Here is a 26,298-nt window from a genome sequence, read left to right on the forward strand (position 1 = left end):
AATTTTTTATAAAAAAAGAAAAACATTTTTTTTAAAAGAATAATTGCTCAGGTCTATTGCTAAAAATAAAAATCTATAAGAACTGTCACAAAAAAATAAAACCACAAAAAAATTATCACTAAAACATCAATCAGAACTACTATTAAAAAATTACTCCGAATTATTGCTAAAACATAAGAATCACTCTATTAATCAGAACTATTAATACAAAATAAAAACTATTGCTAAAAGTTTTTACGTTAGCAAATGCATAACATTCTAAAACTGCCTGGAACACCTTAGCAACCGCATAACATTACTGCTCAGAACACCTTAGTAACCGCAGGGCAATAGTTGTGGTTCCAGATCAGTGCGATCTCTGGTTTATCTTGGTTTTCTCTTCAGTAGCTCCGAGCTCTCCGTGTAGGAACGGGCCAAAGTTTTCAGAGCAACTGAAAGTCATATCAGACTGGTGAAGTGAGGTCTAGAGTTCATCTGATGGGCATAAACAGTTCCAGCTTTTACAGTGGCATCCATTGAGAGATCCAGGCCGAGCGGGGCATATGGCTTCCCATCTGGGGCTCCTGTCCCGTTTGATTCATTCAGGGAGCCGCTTTGTGCCGAACACTAGACGAGACGCCAGCGGCCGCACACACTTCCCTGCTGTTGTGTTTCCTTCTGTCAAACCTCTCAGTCAAGCGATTCTTCTGCTTTCGTTCCATCAGTTTGGCTTTCAAGTTGAGTAAATGTCCTCTTCTAGCTCTCTAAATCGCTCTTCTGTCGATATAGGGGCCGTGTCGGACCTTATAGCGGCTCCATTAGACGCAGTTTGATGTAGCTTGTGTTCTTCAATGCAGCAGGGTAATTATATGAGGTAATTATATACATTCAGAGAGGCTGAACACATGAAAGTGCTGCAGTGATTGTCTTTAACACGCAGGCTTTTACACTGATAGTGCTGGACATCCACATCTGTTAGGAGGACGCTTGAATAGAGAGCTGCCAGTGCTGTTTAAGATTTATCAAATTCAGTTGAATGAACATTTATTTGTGTATTTTCAGATTTCAATTTGATTTCAAACTTAGCCAATTAAATTTAGTTTAGTAATTTTATGTGGTTGTCATTTTTATTAGTTTTCATACCGGTTTACATACCTTTTCAGATGGATGGATGGAAAAAATTGCTCTGAACTATTATAAAAAATTTAAATCGTTTAGAGCTTTCACAAAAAAAATATAAATTGCTCAGAACGATCGCAAAAAATAAAAAACGCTCGGAGATATCGCAAAAAATTAAAATCGCTCAGAGCTTTCGCAAAAAAATATAAATTGCTCAGAACGATTGCGAAAAAAACAAACGGAGAACGGAGCTCGAAGATATCGCAAAAGAATTAAAATCGATCAGAACGATGGAAAAAAAAAAAAACGGAGAACGGAGCTCGGAGATATCGCAAAAGAATTAAAAATGCTCGGAACAATCGCAAAAAATCAAAAACGGAGAACGGAGCTCGGAGATATCGCAAAAGAATTAAAATCGCTCAGAATGATCGCAAAAAATAAATAACGGAGAACAGAGCTCAGAGATATCGCAAAAGAATTAAAATCGCTCAGAATGATCGCAAAATAAATTGCTCAGAGCTATCACAAAATACAAATAGTTCAATGATCGCAAAAAATAAATATCGCTCTGAGCTATAGCAAAAAGAATTAAAATCTCTCATAATGATTGCAAAAAAAATTAAAATCACTCAGAGCTATCACAAAAAAAATTTAATCGTTCAGAACCATTTAAAAAATCACTCTAAACTATCACAAAAAATGTAAATTCCTCAGATCTATCACAAAAAAAAAAAATCACTCAGAGTTATTGCAAAATAAAAATAGCTCAGAGTGATAGCAAAATGTAAAAATAGCTGAGAATTAGCACAAAAAAAATGTAATTACACAGTGATAGGATTTTTTTTAATCGCTCCGAGCTATCGCAAAACATATAAATCACTCAGTACTGTTGCAAAAAATTTAACATTTTTATAACTATTGCTAAAATAAAAATCACAATAACTATTGCTAAAGAAATTAAATTGCTCAGAGCTATCACTTAAAAAAATATACAACTCACTCTATTGCAACTATTGCAAAAACTTTAAATCGTTCAAAACCATCAATAAACATAAATATCACTCAGAACTATTCTTAATAAATGCTCAGAACTATCACTGAAAAATAAAAATCATTCAAAACTATTACTAAAAAATGCAAACACCTCTGAATTATCACTAAAAAATAAAAATCACTATTGCTTAAAAAAAGCAAGCAAACAGACAGACAGAGATAGATACATAAACAGCTTGTTTATACACTGCATTCTCAATTCTGCTTTCGTTCCGCTCTCACAGCGTGACCTTTGACCTCATCAATAGGGTCAGCTTCCTGTGGTCTGTTGTTTGGGTTTCTAGCAGTCAAACGATCTGCTTCAGTGTGAGACGCAGGAATTCTCTGAAATTCACATCAGCTGGACGAATCCAGTTGAATACACTGGACTCAATGTGAACACATGCTGGAGTTTGTGTTGTATACGTAGACCGTTTCTAGGGGTTTTTACTTCTCAGAAAGACCGATTCATACATCAGGCCACGAAGCACATTACACTGCTTCTGGTTCCTCCAGTGGAGTGACGTCTGTGAGATCTGGACAGAGTTTGAGCTGAGCTGTTCTCCGTCTGAGCTTCATGCAGTTTCTTGCTGATCTATCAGGTGAGTCCCTGTTTGATAAATAAACAGCTGTTTGTGCCTGGAGTCATGAATGTCATTCCCTCACAGGTCACTCAGTGTTGCCAAAACTCACAAATAACTGACATAGGGCTTTTGTTAGACACTATTAAAATAAATGTAAAACATAAATAAAAGCACACATGCATATATAAAAGAATTCATGATAAATTACGTAGAAAACAATAAAAGATTTATTTAAATAACAGTAAATCAAGGACTGAAAAATTCAGTAATAATTGAAAAAGAATTTACTTGTTAATTAAGGATAAAAAATAGAAAATGAATACAATATAATGTTAAATAATGGGAAATATGAATAAAAAACGAATTAGAAATGATATAAAATATTTAAATAAAACTAAAATGTAATTATTTATTAAAGATAGAAGGACAGATCTTCATCCATGAACAATAGCAGCCCATCATCATCATCATCTTCATCTTTTCTGATGCCCTGTAGTGAAACACTGTGTGTGTGTGTGTGTGTGTGTGTGTGTGTGTGTGTGTGTGTGTGTGAGTGAGTGTTTTATTGTTGTGACGTCATCGCGAACAGAGGCACGCAGCTCTGATTGCGTAACTACAGTCTTTGTGAGCGCGCACGCAGCCCGTCTGTCACACGGCGCGCGCCATTGATCAAAGGTCGCGACCCCTTCATTCCTTAAAAAACCCACAAAACGATTCAGAGTTTGAGAGGAACAGCAGACAGACGAGCTGTTCATGAGAACAAAACCCTACACATCTTCGGAAAAATGAGTTTCATTACCGTTACTGACTGTTTCAGCCGTGTGTGTGTGTGTGTGTGTGTGTACTTGACAATGTGAAATATTTCTCACCAATAGGGGGCAGCAGTTCATGTGTTCTTAAATACAGACAGGAACATGTTCACCCATTTACAAACTCTGCTCATATAATAATAATTATTATTATTTTTGTTAATATTAAAACAGTATTTTCCCAACATGAAAATAACAATGTACATGTTATGTATAACAAGAATATTAATGTTAATTAAATATTTTATAAATATATATATATATCTTATATTTAGATAATATAATAATTTTAAATAATACGTTTGTTTTATTAGAAAATAATTGTTGAAAAATTATTAATTATAATAAAATAAACAGTAATAATAGTAAATAATAAGTTCAAATAAAATAAATATAATTGATCACATACTTTTACAAGTAATGTATTGATGAAAAAAAAAACAATTTACAAAAAAAAGTATTAAGATTAATTTACTATTTTGTTCCAAAGTGTAATATAGATCACGTAGCCTATATCATAAATATATGCATATGTACTATTTTTATGTTATTTCAGCATATTTGTATTTAAATTTCAAAATTTACTTACAAGAAATGTTTCCATCTAAACATGTCATGATTGCATCATAAACATTTGTTGAGTTTGTTTCATTGTTAATGTGAATTTACCTGCCCGCCTGGCGCCAGTGTGTGTGTGTGTGTGTGTGTGTGTGTGTGTTTCCTTAAATGAGACTAAATAGCACAACAACACAACCAGTACAAACACAGTCTTATTCTGTCTGTTACGCTGTAACTTTATAAAACCCGCGTCCCATGCGTCAGTCTGATGGTGCATGTTACTTTGTTTTATGTTTGCGCAACACAATCACTTTTTCCTGCCGGTACTTTTTTTTTTTTTTTTTTTAAAGCGACAGGGTGTCTAGACAATCACGTGACCTCCGACGCGCCAATGAGAGACCCGGAGACACACACACACACACACACACAGAAAGAGAGAGAGAGAGAGAGAGAGAGAGAGAGAGAGAGAGGCGTCTGATCTTCAGCTCGTTCTCAGTCCTTCAGTTCTTCATCGACTCGGAAACGTCGCGCGCTCGCGCTCTGGAGACGGATATTTGTGGATATCTCGAGCGTTGTTTTATCGTACCGTGCGAATTCTCATGAGAGGTTTTCTTCAGCGCGGACTGATGTGGATTTAAAGCCTTTTTTCAGTCCGATCCGAGCTGCAGATTTGATGTCAAACGAAGTAAACGGCAGATTAATCATCCCCGAGCCGAGCGAGCGCTGTGGATTACGACCGAACTCGTCTCTCACGGATCGGTTCCGATGATTGCGCACTGACATCAGATCCGAGCTCGTACCCAGCGAACCCAGACAGTCGTTTCAGCGTTTCCCTTTTGGATTCCGTGGGGTGAAATAGTAAAGTCTGGCGTATGAAACGGATCGCGTGCGCTTCTCCTGCTCGCCGTTTCTCCGCCGTCTGCTCTGCGCCTGTGGATTCGGACCTCCGGATCTTCATGACTTGCGGACAAAATGGCCGTTTTGTAGCCGGGGAACCCTCTTGTCGTCCCGCATGTTCAGGACCAAACGATCGGGGCTCGTCAGGCGACTCTGGAGGAGCCGCGCGCCCGCGGAGGGCGACGGAGACGCGGACACCAGCGGCGCCGCGGGCTGCTGTCTCGGTAAACCGGGCGCCAGTAAGCCGAACCCCGGCACCGAGGCCGAACTGAAGGCGCTGACATACTCGATCCTGAAGAAGATCAAGGAGAAGCAGCTGGAGGTGCTCCTGCAGGCGGTGGAGTCCCGCGGCGGAGCGCGCAGCCCCTGCCTCCTCCTCCCGGGGAAAGCGGACGCCAGGCTGGGTCAGCAGTCGCTCCCGCTGCCGCTGCTGCTCTACAAGGTGTTCCGGTGGCCGGACCTCCGGCATTCCTCGGAATTAAAGAGACTTTCGTGCTGTGAATCTTACGGGAAAATCAACCCGGATCTCGTGTGCTGCAACCCGCATCATATGAGCAGACTGTGCGAGCTCGGTACGTCCTCTCTGAGATCTACAGTGGCGTTTAATTACAGCTTAGAATGGAATAGAATCAAATAGAACAGAACAGAGGTGGAAATAATGTAGGGGATTTGAACTAAAATAATTCTGGTTGTTGTAAATGTTTAATATAGTGCTTATGCAGTACTATAATAACACATAGCATGTTTATATATATTTATAGATATATGCGCGTGTGTGTGTGTTTAGTAGACTAATATAATATAGATTTGAGAAAAGGTTTCAACTAAACGTTATTTTGGCTTTCATATGCAGAAGATCATAATAGAATAGAATGGAATAGAGAATAAAAGATAATAATAAATAATAACAGACAATTTTTCTTCTATTATATATGAAGAGTTCATTTGAAAAAGCAGATTAACTTAGTTTTTAAAAATGTTTCCAAATCATGTTTTTTTAAATCCTGGGTTCCAGTTGATATCAATCAAACTACAGCTTTTACAAAACATAAAAGCATGATTTATGAAGATGAATAAGAACGGAGTTATCAAGATAAATACAAGCAATCGTTTTGACAAATAATGCACATTCTTACATACATCATATTTGGTCTGTCTGGTAGTTTATCAAAAGCTGAACCAACCGTTTCATCAAATATGTGTCTTGGTATGAGCTACTGATTCTAATTATTATTCTTACACACTGATGAATGTTGTGTTTCCATGTGGATAAATGCATGAGAGTTTTTAGCTGGACTGAACCTCCAGTCTGTGGTTGTTCATGTGAAACCCGCCGGAGGCCCCAGAGTTCAGTGAAGTTAGTTTGCAGTGATCTGTGTGTGTGTGTGTGTGTGTGTGTGTGTGTGTGTGTGGAGTCTGGCGCCAGGCGGCCGTGTGTTTATCAGAGCTGTCCTGCCTGTAACCCTCAGCACTACACAAACACTTTTCCCAGAGAATGCCAGGCCTTATCATCAGCCCACATCTCCACTCACAGTCTCTCTCTCTCTCTCTCTCTCTTCTCCTCCAGAATCCCCCCCACCCCCGTACTCAAGATATCCCACCGATTTTCTTAAACCACCTGGTAAGTTGAAGTTTCATCTTGAATTTAAGCAGATGTGGAGGGTTCTATTGACTATGGTATTACCACGGTATTTAAATACCATCCCAATGGTTTTTCTTAAACCACCTTAAAAGTTTAACATTTAAGCTGATTTGGAATCTTACATTTGTTTTGTTTTTTAATTGCAAACTTCTTGCAACTATTTTATTTTGCACATTTATTATGATAATACCATGGTATTTTTGTACCATTTATATACCATACATAAAATTTATTTTACATGCAAACAGATGTGGAGTCTTCAAAAAGTTTAATAAAAAAAAAATTAAATGTTAATTCTTTTTGGCTTTTACTATGGTAATACCATTATATTCTCACAATTTACACACCATTCCAACAGTTTTCTTAAACAGTTTGATATGTGCAAGATTTATCTTAAATTTAAGTCAATGTGCACATTTTTTAAATCATTAGTTTGAGCATACAATGCAAGTTTTTAGACATTTTCTATAGTAACACCATGGTATTCTGTCCATTGAAATACCATCCCACCAATTTTCTTAAACCACCTGGTGTGTTTAAGTTCCATCTTAAATTCAAGCAGACGTGGAGACTTCAAAAAGTTTAGTTTGAGTTAAAAATATGCAATGAAGGTTTTGGACATGTACAGTGGTAATACCATGGTGTTTTTACCACATAAATACCACGGTGCATGAATATGGTAATCATTTACTACCCTGCTATATGTAATGATACTCTTTTGAAAATCTTAGTAAGTTTGCTATGCTGTTTAAACATTGTACCATGGTAATAATGTGGTATATGAAGATAGTAATTATTTTGTGGCATGCTTTCATGTATACTTTAGTGTTTCTACCACAGCACTGAATGATTACCATACTTAACTATCACTTCTCTGAGATGCTAAGTGCTCGTAATTGGAGAAAATGCATTAATAGCACAGTATATGAATATGGTAATGATTCGTTGTTTGGTCCGAATGATGCAAGTGGTTTGAATGTTTGCGAGGAGTTCAGAAACGTGGATCACATGAAGGAAAAGCTGAGAGAGATGATTTATCTGGTGAATTAATCTGAGGTTTTGGGAGTGTCGCTTTGCGTCTTTCCTCTGAGCGTTTGCTTTCTCTTTACCCATAATGCCGTTTGGCTCTTGAGCATGTCCTGTATATTGGCTTCAGATAAGTGTGTTGTGTTTGGCAGCGTCCCGAATTAGATTTCCTGCCGATCGCCCCGTAAAGATCCTTCTCAATCCCGGCCAAATCTGCTCAGTTAAACAGTATCACTTACGTATTGAGAAATTCAGCCTGGTTTTGACGAGCGCCTGTTTCGAAATGCTTTCTTTGCGTCCAAATGTGTGCGTCTCGATAATGTTTATACTTACTAGTGTGTGTGAGTGTGTGTGGGAACGACTCTACGCTGACTGACATTGGCTCTCGATCTTTGAGTCATTGTTCTTCTATGAATCAGTTTGGGGTTTCGGAGCGACTGCGAGAGAAAGCAAGAGCGTGAACGAGAAAAGGCACTGCGGTGGAGGACAGGAAAGACAGTTTGGGGAGGACATTTCCTGTGAGGACACACACACACACACACACACACACACACTTCCATTAGCTGCGTTTGGCTCTTGGACGCGAGACAGAGAACAATAGAAGACGGGCGATTTTCTTTGACTGAAAGAGAGAGTGACACTGAACGCTGGGAGGAAGTTATTCGTCACTTGTTCGAGTGTGTGTGTGTGTGTGTGTGTCTCATTGATAACGTCAGGGTGAGGGAGACAGTTTGACTGTCACATTCACACGTTGTTGATGTCTAGGTGCGACGAAACGGCAGTTGATGCAAGCGCAATTTACATATCAATCACTTTAAGCTCTCAGACGCAAACATTCACACTTATAATGACAATGAAAGCAAAGTTTCGCCAAGAACTAGCGAAATGTCGTTAGCTTTGCTAAATTCTAGAAGGGTTCGGCTGATTGTGGTTGTTATTTTAGCCACGTCACGCGATCCATTTACACGCTAGACTCGTCTGATTTGAGTCTTAAAGACGTCTGGATCTCTGAAGGTTTCAGTAACTGGGTGAAACTTGTGCTCGTGATGGATTGAATGGTCCAAGAATCCCACGTATTTTCCTCTCTCTCTCTCTCTCTCTCTCTCTCTCTCTCTCTCTCTTTGTGGTCAGGTTCAGGTTTGACCGTGTGTCTCATTAGACTGACCACAGCTCAGGGACTGTGTCCAACTCCCAAGGTTGCTTCCCAAAGTGACACCATTTCACAGTTAATGCTCACAAATTGGCTAATTTTTGGAAATACTCTCTAACATTAAACTTAAAAACTCATCATCTTTACATGTGGAAGGATGTCACCATGGTACACGTCCAAAAACTCATGAGAAATCAATGATACGTCTTAGATGTCAATGGAAATCTTCCTAGAGAAGCGATTCCCAAAATTTAGTGATATTGGTGGTTACATAACATCAGATAGTTTAAACTTTTTAGTAAGTGTTTAATTTTGATTGGTTTTATTTTACAATGTAATTAACTGGTATCTTTTCATTAAATCATGAAGTCCTTGCAGTTTGTGAACCCCAATTTTGGGAATACAAATTAAACATTAGATGTTGCTGTGCATTATGTACGTATTTGTGAACTTTTATTTTATCATTATTCATATTTAGGTTGAGATTTACAACTTTCGAAGATTGTCATGACTTTAGTTTATGTAAAGGCATTAAACTGATTCATATTTCATCCTACATTTACTCAGTACGTGTTTCCACAAAAGCTAAGCTAATTTGATGTCAAATATGGTAATATTTGTGGGTTAGAGACTCAAAAGTAGTATTAGCCTGTTGTTTTAGCAATTCAACCCTAATGTTTTTCACTTCTTAATTTTGTTAGCGTAAACCAAGTATTAACTAAACTTCTCCAAATTTACCATAAATCACTATTTACTAGAAAAATATTCATGTTTAGCCACAAATTCACAAGCTTGCAAAAGCTAATGCGAAGAGAAATCTTGTTAAACATAGTAAGTCAGGCTAATGCTAACGTTTGAGGTGTTTTCAAAATGCTAAGCTTGGGTTAGCCTAAGTTAGCAATAGCCTGTTCCTTTAGAATCCTAAAGTTTTTGGCTTCTTATCTTTGTAGCATAAACCATGTGTTAGCTAAACTGCCACGAATCAGATTTATGAATATATTTACCATAAATAACCCCGGTAAGTGATCTGCATTGAGAGACGTTCAGCTTTCATTGAGACTGATGCACTTTCTCCTGCAGTTGTTTGATCACAGTAACTCTAGGATCCTGACGTTAGATCCAAACATATGGAGACAATAATCCAGCCCCGCTTATTAAAGGGTTAACATGAAAGAGGGAGCGACAGAGTGTTTTTCCTGTCTGCTCGCACGCCAATTAGAAATTTTACTGTACACAGTTTTCAAGGCTGCTGCTATTTCCTGACTAGCTCGTTGTTTTGGACTGGATGGAGTATATCCTGCTAAACAGTGTATTGCTATTAGAGTGCAGCCGCTCTCGCTAGTTTTCTTGGCGCAGACTTCGATCTCAGAACTTTATGAATTTTGCATGACAGAAAAGTGGAAGGAGCAGGAAAATGAACGACCCAGAATGAGGCCGATCTGTATTTTTGTTCTAAGAACTGGGCGGGTCTTTTAACCCTGTGATTGACAGCTGTCACTCTGTTTCTCCGCAGATTCTCCAGGTTCTGTGCCTGCTTCCACTGAAACTGGAGGAACGGCGTATTCGGCCCCTATGGGGTTCTCAGGTAAGAGCTCCAGACCGTCTTTGAACCCGTTTGTGTTGGTTTGTTGAATCCTAAACAGAGCTGAGGAGCTGGAAGTCAACATGAAATCCTTAATGCACATTCCTGATCATATCATGCACATAATTCCAGAGAACAGGCATTTGTCTGTGTAATCTTTCATCACAATGTTTTAACTTCCTGTGCATCTAAAAATACTTTCCTGATCCACTGATGTCTGCAAGGCCATGCAGTCTACTGGATGATGTTAACTAATAGTCAACTAGGCTTTTTTTTACCAATTTAAATTGATCAAATCTGTTTGATCAGAAAAAAATAGCAGTATTATTATTCTATTATAAATCTATAAATGAATACTTGTTCTATTTAATATTATTTTGAATTAGCATTTATTTTTATAATTTATTCTTTAATTTTAGTTTGTTTTATTAATTGTTATACACCTTTTTATTTAATTTTTTATAAATTTTTGTTTTATTTTATTCCATTTATTTCAGTTAATTGCCAAGGCAACATGTCAAATTGTAAATTCTGTCGATTTTATTAATGTATTTTGTTAATATTTTGCTTTTTGTAATTTTTGTTAGTTATTTTTTTAAATTGATATTTAATTACATTTTTATTTTTTATTTATATATTCAACTTACTTTTTTTAATCAATAGCCAAGACAACATTTCTAATATTTTTTTTTTGCTTTTGTCATTTTTATTAATACATATATGTATATATTTTTTAAGAATACATATTTATAGTATATATTATTTTTACTCATTTTAGTACTTAAACTTTTTTTATCTCAGTAAATAGCCAAGAAATATTTTCAAATTTTTGTTTATTTTTTTACATAATTATTTACATTTTATTTAGACTTTATTTCAATAACTGAAATTATTTTTAATTCTTAAGTTTACAAAAACATCACAAATTTCATGTTAACATATTTAAGTTAGCAGCCAAGGCAACATTTAATTTTTTTTTTTTTTTTACAAATATTTATATTTCATTTCAGTTTTATTTCAATGAACGAAAACAATGTGTAATAGTTTAATTTTAGTTAACAGTACCATCATGTTGACTTGAGAGAGAGAGAGAGAGAGAGAGAGAGAGATTAGTTTGGTCTAGGCCTGGTTCCTGCATACAGATGCTTCTCATTACAGTGACTTTAAAGAGTTTTTATGATGGTGTTTAATTCAGTGCTGGGCGGAGTGTGTGTGTGTGTGTGTGTGTGTGTGTGTGAGTGAAGGTTCTTTAGATGGGTTTTCAGATAAGAACGGCTAAATGATGGAAGCTTTACATGAACACATGTTAAAGTGTGTGTGTGTGTGTGTGTGTGTGCTGCTCCCTTTCCCTGGCCTCCTCCAGCATTTGTTTTGTGTTTCTTGTTTGTGTGTGTGTGTGTGATGAAAGATGGAGTGCTTCAGTCCCAGACAAATGCCTCCTCCCGACTCCATTTACATTTCTGACTGCGTTTGCGTCCCGCTTTCGTTGAGAAGTGTGTTTTTCCTGCTGAAACGAGTGAATGGAGCTCAGAGAGACGAGGAGGAGGGGAGGAAAAGTTTGAGGCAGAGGAAGAAAAGTCGGGCTCACAGGAAACACACTCCCAGTGAAAGCGTCTCTCTGACCTCCTAATTCACTCGCTGTGATGAGACGCTACGAAACATGCTTGAACTTAAATGTTGTGTGTGTGTGTGTGTTTGGGATTACTGGATGAGAGTCTGAGCTCTGTTTGTCCTGGTTAGTCTGAATAAAGAGTTAACCTTAATATATCAGACAGACTTCCTGTGCTGAGAGACAGATGAAGGGTTTCTTTACAATACTGTCTCCTTTAGGTAATGCAATAGTTAACAGTATGGCTGCTCGATTATGGCAGAAATCATAATCACGATTATTTTGGTCAATATTGTATTATTGCACGATTATGAGAGGACCATAAGACAAAACTTTACATGAGTGATTTATTTAAAGATATGAGCGCTTATCTCTTTCTGAGGAGCAGCGCAGGTTTTCTTTCATGCTCTTAAAACATTAATAAATATAGTTTGATAAATCCATCACGTCCCATTTTGCAAATGTCACGTTACATTATTTTACTGATTTGGACGGGAAATTGGGCTTTTATGGACGAAAGAAAGTGCAGTGCTGCAAAACGGGGCGGAAGGGAGTTCCGTTTTTTGGATTTTCATAATCGTTGCATGCCAAAATCGAAATCGAACCGTTTTTTTTTTTTTTCAATAAATTGCACAGCCCTAGTTAACAGTGAGCAATAAAAAATATTTAAATAAAATATAGCAAATAAAATAGGAATATAAATTCATTTTTTTTTCTATTAGTGTTGTCTTACATTTCTGTTTTTTAAATATATATATTCATTTAATGCTATATATATATATATATATATATATATATATATATATATATATATATATATATATATATATATATATAAATATATATTGGCCAAGCCAATTTTTTATAATACATTTTTATTTTATTTTAAATTTAACCAGCTGTAAATTACTGTGATCTTTTTATGTTTTTAATTTTAGTTTAGTCATTTTATGTGCTTTTGTCTTTTTTTTTACTTTTTTTTTTTACGCATGTTATTTTATTTAAGTTCTAATTGACGTTAACATTTTTAGTAATTGTAGTATGTGCTTTTGAAGTTCGTATTTATTTTTACATATTTTTAAATAATTATGTTAATACCTCAATTTAAATCTATTTTATCTCAGATAGTTACTTTAAACATTTCTAATTTTAGTTTAAAATGAGAACACTTAATGTTTTCACATGCACTTTTTGGTTGGCTACTATTCTTGAGTTTCTTTGCTTGTTTTTCAAACAGATAAAATGTAAAATATATTGCATCAGATCAACTGAACCTCATTGTAACATCTTTGCTTCGATGTGGGAAAATGACTGGATTTTGGAAGAATCTCTCCCAGCGTCCGCCGATCTAGGCCGTTCTAAACGTCCCGTTAATGTCTGTAAGGCCCTCGAAGACCGTAATCCCCCCTTTTAAGGGGACTAAACGCTGTTACTGTGGCAACCTGGTGCCTCATTCCATGGTTGTTTGGGTTAGCCAAGGAGGAAAGGGCAGCACAGGAAATGACATCATGCCTCGGAGGAAAAAGCCTTGAGTCTTGGGTTGTGCCTCCCGGGCGCCTCCGCCGAGCGGAAAGAAAACATTACGAGAAAATGACACAAAGCGGCTAGTTGAACGTCCAGAGCGACTTCGTTTGACGACATGTTTTGAACTGTGAACGCTTTGTTGTGCTTTTCGCTCGCTGCCAGCCACTTCCTCTGCCATCAAGCTTGGAATCTGACTGCAGCTCTTCATCCATTTCAGGCTAGAAGAGGAACATAGCCCTCAGGATCCAGACACCTCAGCCGCAAATATTTTCTTAAACCGCAATCTAATCGCTTAACTAAACACAGAGACAGACGGCATGTTTTCTCACGCACACACGTGATCCGTTCATTCAGAAAGTCTCTTGACTGGCTGCTTGATCGCAATGAACAACTGAACATCCCACTATAATTATTTACCGTCTAAATGAGAATAAAACAGCAACTGGGGCGTCTCTGCTCAACAGGTTCGACTGCTTGTTTAAACCGGGGTCTGGAAGGGAGTGCTGGTGGAGACGGGGAAAAGTTTATGGAAAAATAGTGTCATAAATGTAAACGAATAATCAAATGATAAATATTAAATAAATAGGACTAAAATAAATAAATAAAAAGGAATAAAATAATACAAAATATGATTAAAATAAGATAAGATAAATGAAAAACAGGCTAAAATAAAAGACATTAATTAAAATAAAACGATAGAATGAGATAAATAAAAATGTGATTAAAATACACAAATTAGGCTTTAAATAATTAAAAAACAAGCAAATAAAAAGATGCCAAAATAAACAAATGAAAACAGAATAAAATATATATATGTAATATAACAATTTGGCCTAAAATAAGCATTAATTAGGTTAAATAATAAATTTTAGTTTATAATAAAAATGAGGGAATTTGTTATTTTATTTTTGATTATAATACATAAAACATAGTTTGAAATAATGAATATAAATGAGAAAAAAAATTATAAAATTTTATTATTATAAAATTAGAACTAATAAAAAGAATTACATTTTTAATAAATAATAATCTGAAAATAAGTAAATAAGTACTGTACAGTATCATATTTAACAACATAATTTAATGTAGCTGAACAATGGCGCTAGTTTTTCCGATTATCACCATATCATCACTCAGAAATCAGTCGTGACACCAGATTTAGGCGAGACCGCCATGGCTTTTTATTAGTGGATAGAGTTAAACTGCTGACCTTTGACCTCGTAATCAACATGATGTCATAAAAGGTTTCCTTTGGCCCGACACTCCCACAGCGAGCGTACAGTATACAACCTGAGCGTCATAAAATCCCAGCCGCCTGATCAACGTATTAGAGCACAATGGAGGACGACGTGAAGTATTTCCTGTGTGTGTGTGTGTGTGTGTGTGTGTGTTATGTAATGGCTCTCTGTCTAATTGCCAGTTTCCTTTATTGACTTCCAAACAAAGAAGTTGCCAAACATCTCTGTCCGTCCATCGGTCCGTCTGCGTGTCTTTCGGTGGAGCGAGTGTGAGATTGTTGTTATGATAACGTCGCCCGAGGAAAAAGATAATATTTATAGAGCCGTAACTGACACACACACATCAGAGAAGTTGCCTCCGGGTTTGTTTGTTTAATACTATTGGTATTTTGCCTGACGAATCCCAAACGTCTGCCAGTTGTCTGCAATCATTTCGTCTGCACAAGAACGTGAGCGTTAGCGAAACCCTTGTTTGTAGTTCAGATAATTACCAGAAGAGGCGCTGTGGTGTGGACGTTTTTCTTCTATAGCTAGTTGTAAAGCTGCAAGATTAAATCTTAGTAAATATATGTTAAATATTAGTATTCTGCTTTTGCAGTTGTACTGTAAAAGAAAATTATTATTGTTATTCTTGAATACTTATTTTTCTAATTTACAGTGAAATGTTATAATAATATTAATGTTTCTAATTTAGTAAATTGTTTATTTAGTAATAATAATCACAATAACAAAGACATTTTTAAAATAATTTCTTAAAAAATGATTAATGTTGTTATTCTTAAATACTCGTTTTTATTTTAGAGTGAAATGTTACATGTGTTTTTTTTATTTTGTTAAATTTATGTAGTCGTAGTAATGATATTAATAATAATCATAATAAATATTTTTTTTAAATACTCAGTTTTTTTATTAACAGTGATATATTACAGTTGTGATACTTATTTAAATATTTTTATTTATTATTAATAATAATAATAATAATAATCGCAGTAACAATATTTTTATTTAGTAATAAGAATAATTAAAACAGTAATAATAGTATTTTTTTTTTTTTACAGTGAAACATTACAATCGTAAAGTTTCCTATTTTGTTTAAAAAAGAAAATATATATATATATATATATATATATATTTTTTTTTTCATAAGTAATCACTAAATTGTGCAGCCATACAAAGAAACACAACAAAACTGCTTCTCCGTTTTTGCATACTTGTGTTTCTTGCATCTGAAGACTTCCATCCCCATGTTGAAGATCATTGTGTGCTGCCGTCGTCACTGGTTTAGGTTTAGGCCCCTGACCTCTGACCCCTGACCTCACGGCAGCTCGCTGGATTGACGTCCGCGTGCCGTCAGCTCCGGCTGGTCGTAAATGAGACCGACGCCTCCCGTGAACCTCAGCCAGACGAGAGACGATCAATAAAAACACCGACTTCCCTCCAGTGTGTGTGTGTGTGTGTGTGTGTGTGTGTGGAGACAGACAGAAATAATCATTAACTTCTCCAGACTGCTGAGTGACTTGTGTGTGTGTGTGTGTGTGTGTGATTCCATTAGATGTCCAGACACTTTCTGCTGTTTTTTTGTTTGTTTGATGAACAAAGTGACTGTTTAAAAAGCAGAGTTTCCTTAAATGGAAAAACTTTGCTCTGTGTGTGTGTGTGTGTGTGTGTGTGTGTGTGTGTGTGGTATTCGAGTGCTCAGACCAAAGGGAGCCAGTGTGGACAGAGGAAGGATGGTTTGTTACCTGAGGCAGTAAAGCTCTAAATAGAGATTTGACTTCAGCTTAACCATAAACAAAGACCCTGGGTGTGTGTGAGTGTGTGTGTGTGTGTGTGTGTGTGTGTGTGTGTGTGTGTGTGGAGTCGTTTTGTCCCCTCTAGAAGAGAAAGAAAGAAACTGTTTGGGGGGAAGAGAGAGAGATTGAAAAGGACCCTGTGAAATCAGTGTTATTTATGTATTAGTTTATTTACTTGCTTGCTTACAAATTCTGTATTTCCTCTAGTAGTTTTTCTGGATTCCATTTTATTTTTTTCTCAGATTGTGTTTGTTTGTTTATAAATTTAATGCTTTGTTTAAATTTTTATGTATTCTGGTTTAATATTTTTTTTATTGTATTTTATTTTATCCATAAATTCTGTTTTATTGTTTCCTAATCATGCATTTTCAATTGTAACTTTTATGGACTACGTTTTAATAATTTAATGACATTTTTAATCATTAAACAGCCTGTTTTGAATTCATAAAATGTAATATAATACAGTATAATTTACAGTAAGACTTTTTCTTTCCAAATAGAGTGCTGTGCAATAGATCTTTACTTTATACATTTAAATGTTACAGTAAAAATCTCTTGATATTCTTTAATATATAAATGTTAAAATTCATAGGCTAAAATCAATATTATTTAGTCAGTTTTTGTTTTGAAGACCCTTGAGTTTCTGTTTCTGTGCTCTAGTTGAGAGTGTTTGGACTAATAGAGTTCAGGATGTCAACTGAAGGCTTGAGGCTGTAGAAGACATGAGGTGTGTGTGTGTGTGTGTGTGTGTGTCATGTTGCACGCTCTATTTCAGGAAACTCTCTGCGTCTGGCTGTCACCATGTCATTCAGGGTGACACTGTGGTCATCCAACCGACCGACACAGAGACGCCACACACACACTAGTAAATCCATAACTTACACGCACAAATCCGTTCACACACACACACACACAAACTCAGAGGTCTGTTTGATGTATGATTTGTGTGTGTGTGCTACTCAGATTTGCTTGCTGTTCACGATGTCGTCAGAGAGACTAGTCAACTATTAAGACTGAAATAGCATCAGTGTGGCGCATAGCAACCACACACACACTAAACATTAAACTGCTAGTTGTGTCTCAGTATAATGGCTCCTCTTTGTAAAGAGCTGCCTCCATATAATAGTAAACAGGAAGTAGACGCTGTACTGTGCTTCAGTGATGGTAATACTTTCAAATAATTATATATATATATATATATATATATATATATATATATATATATATATATATATATATATATATATGCCATGGTATTGGATTGGAATTGCTGTGGTTTTTACAGAGTGTAATATGATGCTCATCTGAATGACAATTTGTCATTCACAGAGTCTTTTATACTCACCAAGACTGCATTTTTTTAAGATTAAAAATACAGTAAAAAATACAAATAAATAAATAAACATTTTACAATTTAAAGTAACTGTGATCTCTTTGAATATATGTTACAATTTAATTTATTCCTGTGATAAGATCTGTATTTTCAGCATCATTACTCCAGTCTTCAGTGTCACATGATCATTCAGAAATCATTCTGACACTATCAGAAATATACACAGCATAAAGTATTAACTTGCCGTTAATGATTCAATAATACTGTGTTATTTTAATATATGCCTTGATTCGGTTTGATTATTGTATTCACATACAGTACAATGCTACTTAAATTGCACCGTAAGCCTTTCAAAGCATATAATGGTACTACTATGGTAACATATCCAGACAAGCATGTTTGTAAGGGTTATAATGAGGCTTTACCTACTCTAGTCATCAACTTAGTCTGGGTTGGTGCGTAATTAACTATCCTGCTAAATTACGGCCTACTAACCAAATCTGAGATTAAAGAGAGACTGTCCTTACTGTGGACAAACAAAGATCTTAACTTTAAAATTGTATACTAACCGGACGTCAGATTGATTTTTGTTTTCACTCAAAGCAAAAACATTGCGCAAAGCATGGTGTAGAAAACACAGAGCAAGATGTGGACCAATGTGTTACCAGTAGGCGGCACTAAATTGCATAATTTTCATTGCATTATTATATATTTGGTGTGTCTTCTATACTGTTACATCACAAAGTTCAGAATGGGGGTTGACAGCGGATTTCTCCCCTATCGCTGTTAAAACTGTCGTTAGTTGGTGAGGGCGAGCACCATTGCAGATTTATTGTTGCGTTGACGTCAGAACATTGTCCGGGTTGGCGTACGGAACAGAGGCGGCCCAGACAAATGATAAGCAGTACTGCTAATGTAAACAAGCGCTGGAGGCCAGTGGCGCGGCTCTGTGCGGGGCGGCAGATTCCTCACATTCCGTCGCTGCCTCTCGTCAACGCTGAAATTAAGGATGCAAGATATGTTTGGCAGAGCTCAGGATGGTTTTCCTGGACAGAAGGCATGCACTGGTGTGAATGTGTGTGTGTGTGTTTACCTTTTTGTGGTAGTGTTCCCATCTACTCTAGTCAATTTATCTCCTCAGCTCTCTCCTTCCTTCCTTCCTTGACAACACTTGAAAACTCTAGTAAAGCTAGTTTCTGATGGTTCTTACTGGTCTAAGTTGGTCACAAACTATTGGTGGTTTTGGTTTTAGCCCAATAGACCATCTTGGACCAGCAAGTACCAATTTGACCACCTTGATCTAGTATCTTCTGGTTTTTCCAGCAAGGATTCTTTGACAGTCATTTGATGAAGTTAAATTGGCATAAATAATATTTGGTTCTTGTTGGAAAGTCTAGTAAAGCCAATATTTTATGGTTCTTAATGGTCCAAGTTGGTCATAATCTATTCTAGATGGTAAATCAGTTGGCCTACCCATTGGTGGCCTTGGTTTTAGCCTGGTAGACCATCTTGGTCAGACTGGAAGAGCTTGAGACCACCTTGGACCAGCAAGTACCAATTTTACCACTTTGAGCTCAAGCAGGGATTCAGCGAAGTTCACTTGATGACGTTTAAATTGGCATAAATAATAAATGGTTCTTGTTGGAAAGTCTAGTAAAACCAATTTACTGATCCAAGTTGGATATAATCTAGTCTAGATGGCCTTACCCATTGATAGTCTTTGTTTCAGCCTGCTGTAAACCATCTTGGATCAGCAAGTATCAGTTTAACTCTCTTGATCTGGTATCCTCTAGGTTATCCAGCAGGGATTCATTGAAGTTCACTTTGATGATATATTTAATAATTGGCTGTACTCTTTACTTCCTCAATCAACACTTTGTTCACGTTTCCTCTATTAACTCTAGTAAAGACAATTTTCTGATGGTTCTTACTGGTCCAAGTTGGTCATAATCAAGTTGGTTAATCATTTGGCCTACCCATTGGTGGGATTGGTAGACCAGAAAGTATCAGTTTGACCGTGGTAATCAGGGATTCAGTGAAGTTCACGTGAAGTTAATTTGGCATTATGAATAACCATGTTTTTCTTCTCTCTCTGTAGATTCCCTGGCTCTTCAGGAGCGTGGAGAACAGCCTCATTGGTGTGTGGTGGCGTACTGGGAGGAAAAGACCCGCGTTGGGCGCCTATACTCCGTCCAGGAGCCATCTCTGGACATCTTTTATGACCTACCTCAGGGCACAGGCTTTTGCTTGGGCCAACTCGCCTCCGACAACAAGAGTCAACTGGTGCAAATGGTTCGGGCCAAGATTGGCTACGGCATCCAGCTGAGCCGCGAACCCGACGGTGTGTGGGTGTATAACCGGAGTTGCTACCCTATATTCATCAAGTCAGCCACACTGGACAACCCCGACTCGCGTACGCTGCTGGTGCATAAAGTATTCCCTGGCTTTTCCATCAAGGCCTTTGACTTTGAGAAGGCGGGAAGCCTACAGCGGCCCAATGACCATGAGTTCAGCCAGCAGCCGCGGACGGGCTTCACCGTGCAGATCAGTTTCGTGAAGGGCTGGGGGCAGTGCTACACCAGACAGTTCATCAGCAGCTGCCCCTGCTGGCTGGAGGTCATATTCAATAACCGATAACAGCGAGCCCCACCCCTCACCACGCCCCCCATTCCTTCATGGAGACGGACTAGCCCTTACCTTTTATGGACTATGTTGTCTTTCTGTTTTGTTTTTCGTGAGAAGTTCTCAGAAGGATGCTTTACGAGAGAAATGGAAACCGGAAGCTCACTCGGACTTGTGTAATGAATGACTAAGATTTAAGTGAAATAAAAGCTAAAATGTATTTTATGTTAAATATAAATATATTATTACCTGTAAATACGAAGTTTTATATGCATTGTTATTTATGTATTGTGCAATGTGTTGATGAGAAAAAAAGAGATGCACTTTGCTTAATATAAATGCAAACAAAGAAATGCCAAAATAAAACAAAAAATACAGAATACATCTCTGAATTTGTGTTTGTTTTGCTAATCCACTAGTTATTCTTAGTATAACTGTTCAGCAGTTTTATTTCTCAGTGTTTTTTTTTCTAGTCTTGTTTACCCACAAATTTTTTAGTTATGATTATGGAAATGTCTATAAATGTATGTGTATATATATATATATATATATATAATAACACCTTAAACTGACAAATTAATGATGGACTAAACTATTAAAATCAATGATTTAAAACAAAATATTTTTCTAATGCTCAGCTCTAAATTATTTGTTAAATAATATTTAGTGTTTATTTTTTATTATTAAAAAATATATAAACATAAACATATGTGTTTATATTTTTCTTATGCTAAATTATAAAAAATATTGAATATATGCAAGTATACATATATTAGATATTCATATATATATAATTTATTATATATATATATATATATATATATATATATATATATAATTTATTATATATATATATATATAATAAAAACTAGTCTAGTCTAGTAGTCATGATCAACTCTAAAAGTCATGGAAATGTATTGGTCAAAAGTGGTTCATGTAGATAGAAACTCTCACAACTAATGACCCACATTGCTCTTTATTTTCAGAATCGCATTTTATTTCCATCTGTGTCATGTTTTAATATTTAATGAGGCTTCACAGACAATGTGAATGAGCTCCTGTGAGAGAAAATTCCCTCAGTCTAACTCGAATGCCCCGTGGGCCGGTTGTGTGCCAGGAACAGCAGGTCTCTGGGGGAGGGGAGCGTCTGCGGGCCGTCTAGACGAGCGCCACACCTCCTCCTGCCGCTCCTGATATGGACGTCTGCAGGGGGGATTACAGCGTAAGCCTGTTCTGACCCGACTGGCCGGCCCTGAGAGACCTACATTCACCAGCCCAGACTCCCACAGACCTGAGAGCCACAGAGACAAACACAGCCATTATTTCATGATGAAAACATAACAGTAAAAATGTGGTTTTGGTTCTCAGTCTGCGTGTCTCTCTCAGGTCTGTTCGGAGCGTGTTGGTGACTAAAGGGTATTCCTGGGTATTAGTGTCATGGTGGTGTCCTGGTCTCTGTAATCCAAACTCTCCTAATGCATCTAAAGCTTGTGCTGGCCAGGAAACCTGGACAGATGCTTCGACCCGACACCAATACCAAAAGCTTATTTATTCCCTTTCTGATAAACAACTAACTCCACAAAGAGACTGAACCATGAACACACACCAGCTAATTACACCAAAGACTAAACTATTACAATTAATGCATTGAAACACAAAATATTTGTTCTTATGCTCAGCTCTAAAATATGTGAAAAAAAAAAAAATTATTTCATTATCACTAAAAATATATATGCATATATTTTAAGTGTCTTAATGATTTAAAATATTGGACTCAAAAAAAAAAAACAAAAAAAAACAAACAAAAAAAAAAAAAAAATATATATATATATATATATATATATATATATATATATATATATATATACCTTTATGCAAAAAAAATTAAATAAATATATTTGCAGAATAAAACTGAAATGAATATAAATAAAATATATTCAATGAATAATTAAAACTTCTCAGTATGCATATCATAATACGAATTTATGTAATATGTTTAGTGGTCAGCATACAGACATTTTGAGTGAATTTTGACCCATGAATCATTTGACCCCAAAATAAAATACTTAATTGTACATAAGTAATAATTGCAAAATCCAAAATACAGATAAAACACCTGTGTAAAAATAAATACTTGAAATTCAAGTATTGACCTTAAGTTAATCAATCAATCAATCAATCAATCAATGCCTAATTTTAGAACTTTTTCATGTTAAATTTTAGTTTCATGTTAAATAAGCAATGGGAAATTCAATTAACTACTATTAAAAAATGCATAATATCATATTACTTAAAAGTTTTAGTAGTACATTTCAAAGTAAAGGTGTACTGAATTTAATTTAACATTTAATTCAGCTTTCTTTATTACAAACAAAAATGGTTGTTAACATAGGAATCATTATTGTATTTAAGCAATATATCTTTCTATTTTGAACACAGATGAACGTGTGTAAGTGCATGTTACAGCGACCGACCGCACAAGCCAAAACCTGCTTCACTTCACCACACTAAACCACAAAGTCACTTTATCTGATTTCATTTTCTTTTGCTCTTTCTTATCAATCAGATAATGTCGTTGCCCTCATATGCCGAGTGTTTTCGGTTCGCTCTTCACACGCTACGACTGCTACTGACTCCGACGTGGAGCCGAAGCGTCTGTGCGTCAGTCAGCCACCATCCTCCACCGAGTTCAACAAATGAGTCTGGTCAATAGTCTGCCATTATTTACTTGCCCTCATGTTGTTTCAAACTCGCTTTGAGGAACTTGTCATGGTCCAAAGAAGACAAAAGCATGCTAACAGTCATCTGTATGACTCAAATGCTGTTTTTCTAGACTTCTATATTACATTTTAATAGTCATTTAACAGCTTTGTTTGAGGAAATTTAAGTGCGTTGAAGCTTTAAAATCATTCGTAATATATATATACATATATGAAATGGAACGCATGCAACATGTTTGAATAGAGCAAATGCAGAATTTGAAACAGTGATATTTTACTATCACTGAGAAATTATTATAGTTTAATATTTTGCATAATTTTGTACATTTGTAAAATTTTGTAAGATGTTATTTTCAATTGATTTTTTTTGTCATTTGTATTCTTTTTATATTATATTATATTATATTATATTATATTATATTATATTATATTATATTATATTATATTATATTATATTATATTATATTATATTATATTATATTCTACAAAATATATAAAATGTTATTTCAATTAACAAAAATATATTTTGATGTTTTAATAGTTTCAGTTAACTAAACCTTGTTTGAGCTTAGTTAACAATGCTGCAAAAATCCTGTTGATTTTACAGAAATAAACTAGTTGAAAACTCAAAACAATTGAAAATTCACTGTAATATTAGGATATGTAAGGTTAAATCCATTACAGTTTTTATACAGTAAGGGAATGTAAAACTACAGATTTTTTTTTTTTTTTTTTTGCAATCACTTTCTACAGTGAAGTCACTGTAATGTTTTTCTAAATGAGGTCACATGACTGACTTCTGTTGTTTTTATATGAAGCTAATTATAATTATAACAGACAAACCCAAACCCTGCCCTAAACCAAACCCTTATGAATCATTTTTTACCTTTGAAGTTGTCTGTGTAGTTCATTTCCAATCTTTCAGCTTGTGGTAGTCCGCATGCTGTCTATAAGCAAAACAATTAAACTTTCTTTTGCTCAACAAGGCTGCATTTATTTGATCCAAAATACTATAAAAATTGTGAAATATTATTATAATTTAAAATAACGGTTTACAATGTGAATATATATTAAAATGTAATTTATTTTTGTGATCAAAGCTGTATTTTCAGCATCATTCCTCCAGTCTTCAGTGTCACATGATCTTCAGAAATCATTATAATATGCTAATTCGATTTTTTTTTTTTTTTTGATTATTATCATTGTTGAAAACTTTTAGTTTAGTGTAGGTCCAGGCGTCTGTTCAAATCACTAACTATAACAAGCATGACTTGACTCAGTTACCTACTAACAAACTCCTCAGATCTCCAGATGCTCAGATAGTCACCAATGATAAATAAACACGTCTATAAATGTCTCATGATGCAACATTCTCAATATGACAACAGGAGCCCACAGGACACGAACATACCCCTGAACTCACAGCACTTATAAACCAATGAACGAATGAGACGGAGCCCAGAAATCTGAGAGAGAGAGAGAGAGAGAGAGAGAGAGAGAGAGAGAGAGAGAGAGACTTTTAACACCTTTACACTATAAAGACATTCTTCATAAACATCTATTTTCTCAGATGTACATTGATAAACACATATACCCACTCAGAAACTCCTACATCCTCATAGACATTACAAAGTATTGAATAATTTTTTTTTCAAGTCACAAAAGAAACCCTCATAAATTTAAAACCAGCTCATTTTCATAATCCACTGAGCACAAAACATCATTCAAAGCCCAAATTTCAATAAAGTTGTCCATATCATTCATTAGTTTAAAATATGCAAACTCTGCCTTGATTCTGGATGTTATAAGAGCCATAAGGTTGTTATAAGACAGAGACAGAGAGAGAGAGAGAGAGAGAGAGAGAGACAGAGAGACAGAGAGAGAGAGACAGAGAGAGAGAGAGAGAGAGAGAGAGAGAGATAGAGAGAGAGAGACAGAGAGACAGAGAGAGAGAGAGACAGAGAGAGAGACAGAGAGAGAGAGAGAAAGACAGAGAGACAGAGAGAGAGAGAGAGAGAGAGAGAGAGAGAGAGAGAGAGAGAGAGAGAGTTGTGTTCTCTGGCTGTTGTCAGGGAAAAGCTGAGTTGTGTGAATTCCTTTGTGGATTGCCAGTAATTACAGTGAAGAAACGTACAGAACAGCATCGATTGGATTGTGTAGATTTGTCTCTCTCTCAGAAGTTCAAACCAGAAAATAACATGTCAAACTCACAAACTTCTGTCTCCACAGAAACCGAAGGCTATAGTCAGAACGCTGGATCAAAACATACAAAATCTCTTGCCTGCTTTCTTTTTTTAGTGCAACTGCATTCGTTTGTGTCCTTGATATTTTGTTTCTTAAAGAGAGAGAGAGAAAATCGTTATGCACCACAGAAAAATGACTGTAAAAAATATAAAATAAAATAGTAAGTTTATGGTGCTTTGACAAGCGTTTTCAAATTAAAACTCTGACCTCTAATTTATTTTCTACCAAGTCAAATCAAAATAATGATTTGAGATTAGATTTATGCTTAAAATAAGAAACAAGCATTTGCCAGTAAAAAAATAAACAATTTCAGGACTTTTCTCCGAAAAAGTTTAAAGCATATTAAGACAATATTCTTGAAATGAACTTAACATACTTAAATATTTTGATTTTCAAACTATATTTGATATTTTGTGAGTCATTTTAGGTTTACAAAGCCGACATGCCTAATTTTCTCAATGCAAACTGTATAATCCAAGCGGCAGCGTATAAAAACAGCACTGTGACCAGCAAACAAACAAATAAATGCTGTAAACTATAAATCAGTTCAATAAACAGTGTTCAGACAAACAGTAATAAATGTGTTAGCGCTGATGCTAAACAGAACTAGAGGTCTGGACTCCATCAGACCTTCAGCGTATGGTATAACATCTGTGCCAAAACACAGTCAACTGCCTCGACGTCTACATAGGGAGCAACTTTCTCATTAGAGACCAACCTGAAACACTTACACGAGCAGCAGCAACAGAAGCTTGACTAGCACACACCAGAGAGCATCATGTTAGCATGTTTCTCATACTTATGAGCATTGACTATCCCCCATGATTTCCAGTTTTG

At 35.8% G+C, this 26,298-nt stretch overlaps 1 protein-coding gene across 1 annotated transcript; it reads left to right on the plus strand.

Moving 5' to 3' along the window:
- Positions 1-4,524: 4,524 nt before the first annotated feature.
- LOC113039053 (mothers against decapentaplegic homolog 7-like) lies at positions 4,525-20,835 on the plus strand. Its single transcript, XM_026196925.1, has 4 exons — positions 4,525-5,550; positions 6,546-6,599; positions 10,310-10,381; positions 19,974-20,835. The coding sequence occupies exons 1-4, from the start codon at positions 5,094-5,096 to the stop codon at positions 20,510-20,512; spliced, it is 1,122 nt and encodes a 373-aa protein (XP_026052710.1). The 5' UTR covers positions 4,525-5,093; the 3' UTR covers positions 20,513-20,835.
- The last annotated feature ends 5,463 nt before the right edge of the window (positions 20,836-26,298 follow it).

This window comes from Carassius auratus, chromosome 21, assembly GCF_003368295.1.
Source record: "Carassius auratus strain Wakin chromosome 21, ASM336829v1, whole genome shotgun sequence".
NCBI lineage: Eukaryota > Metazoa > Chordata > Actinopteri > Cypriniformes > Cyprinidae > Carassius > Carassius auratus.

Coding starts and splice junctions, on each gene's coding strand:
- LOC113039053 (XM_026196925.1), top strand. CDS start 5,094: ATGTTCAGGACCAAACGATCGGGGCTCGTCAGGCGACTCTGGAGGAGC. Junction 6,600..10,309: donor CGATTTTCTTAAACCACCTG/GTAAGTTGAAGT, acceptor GTTTCTCCGCAG/ATTCTCCAGGTTCTGTGCCT. Junction 10,382..19,973: donor GGCCCCTATGGGGTTCTCAG/GTAAGAGCTCCA, acceptor CTCTCTCTGTAG/ATTCCCTGGCTCTTCAGGAG.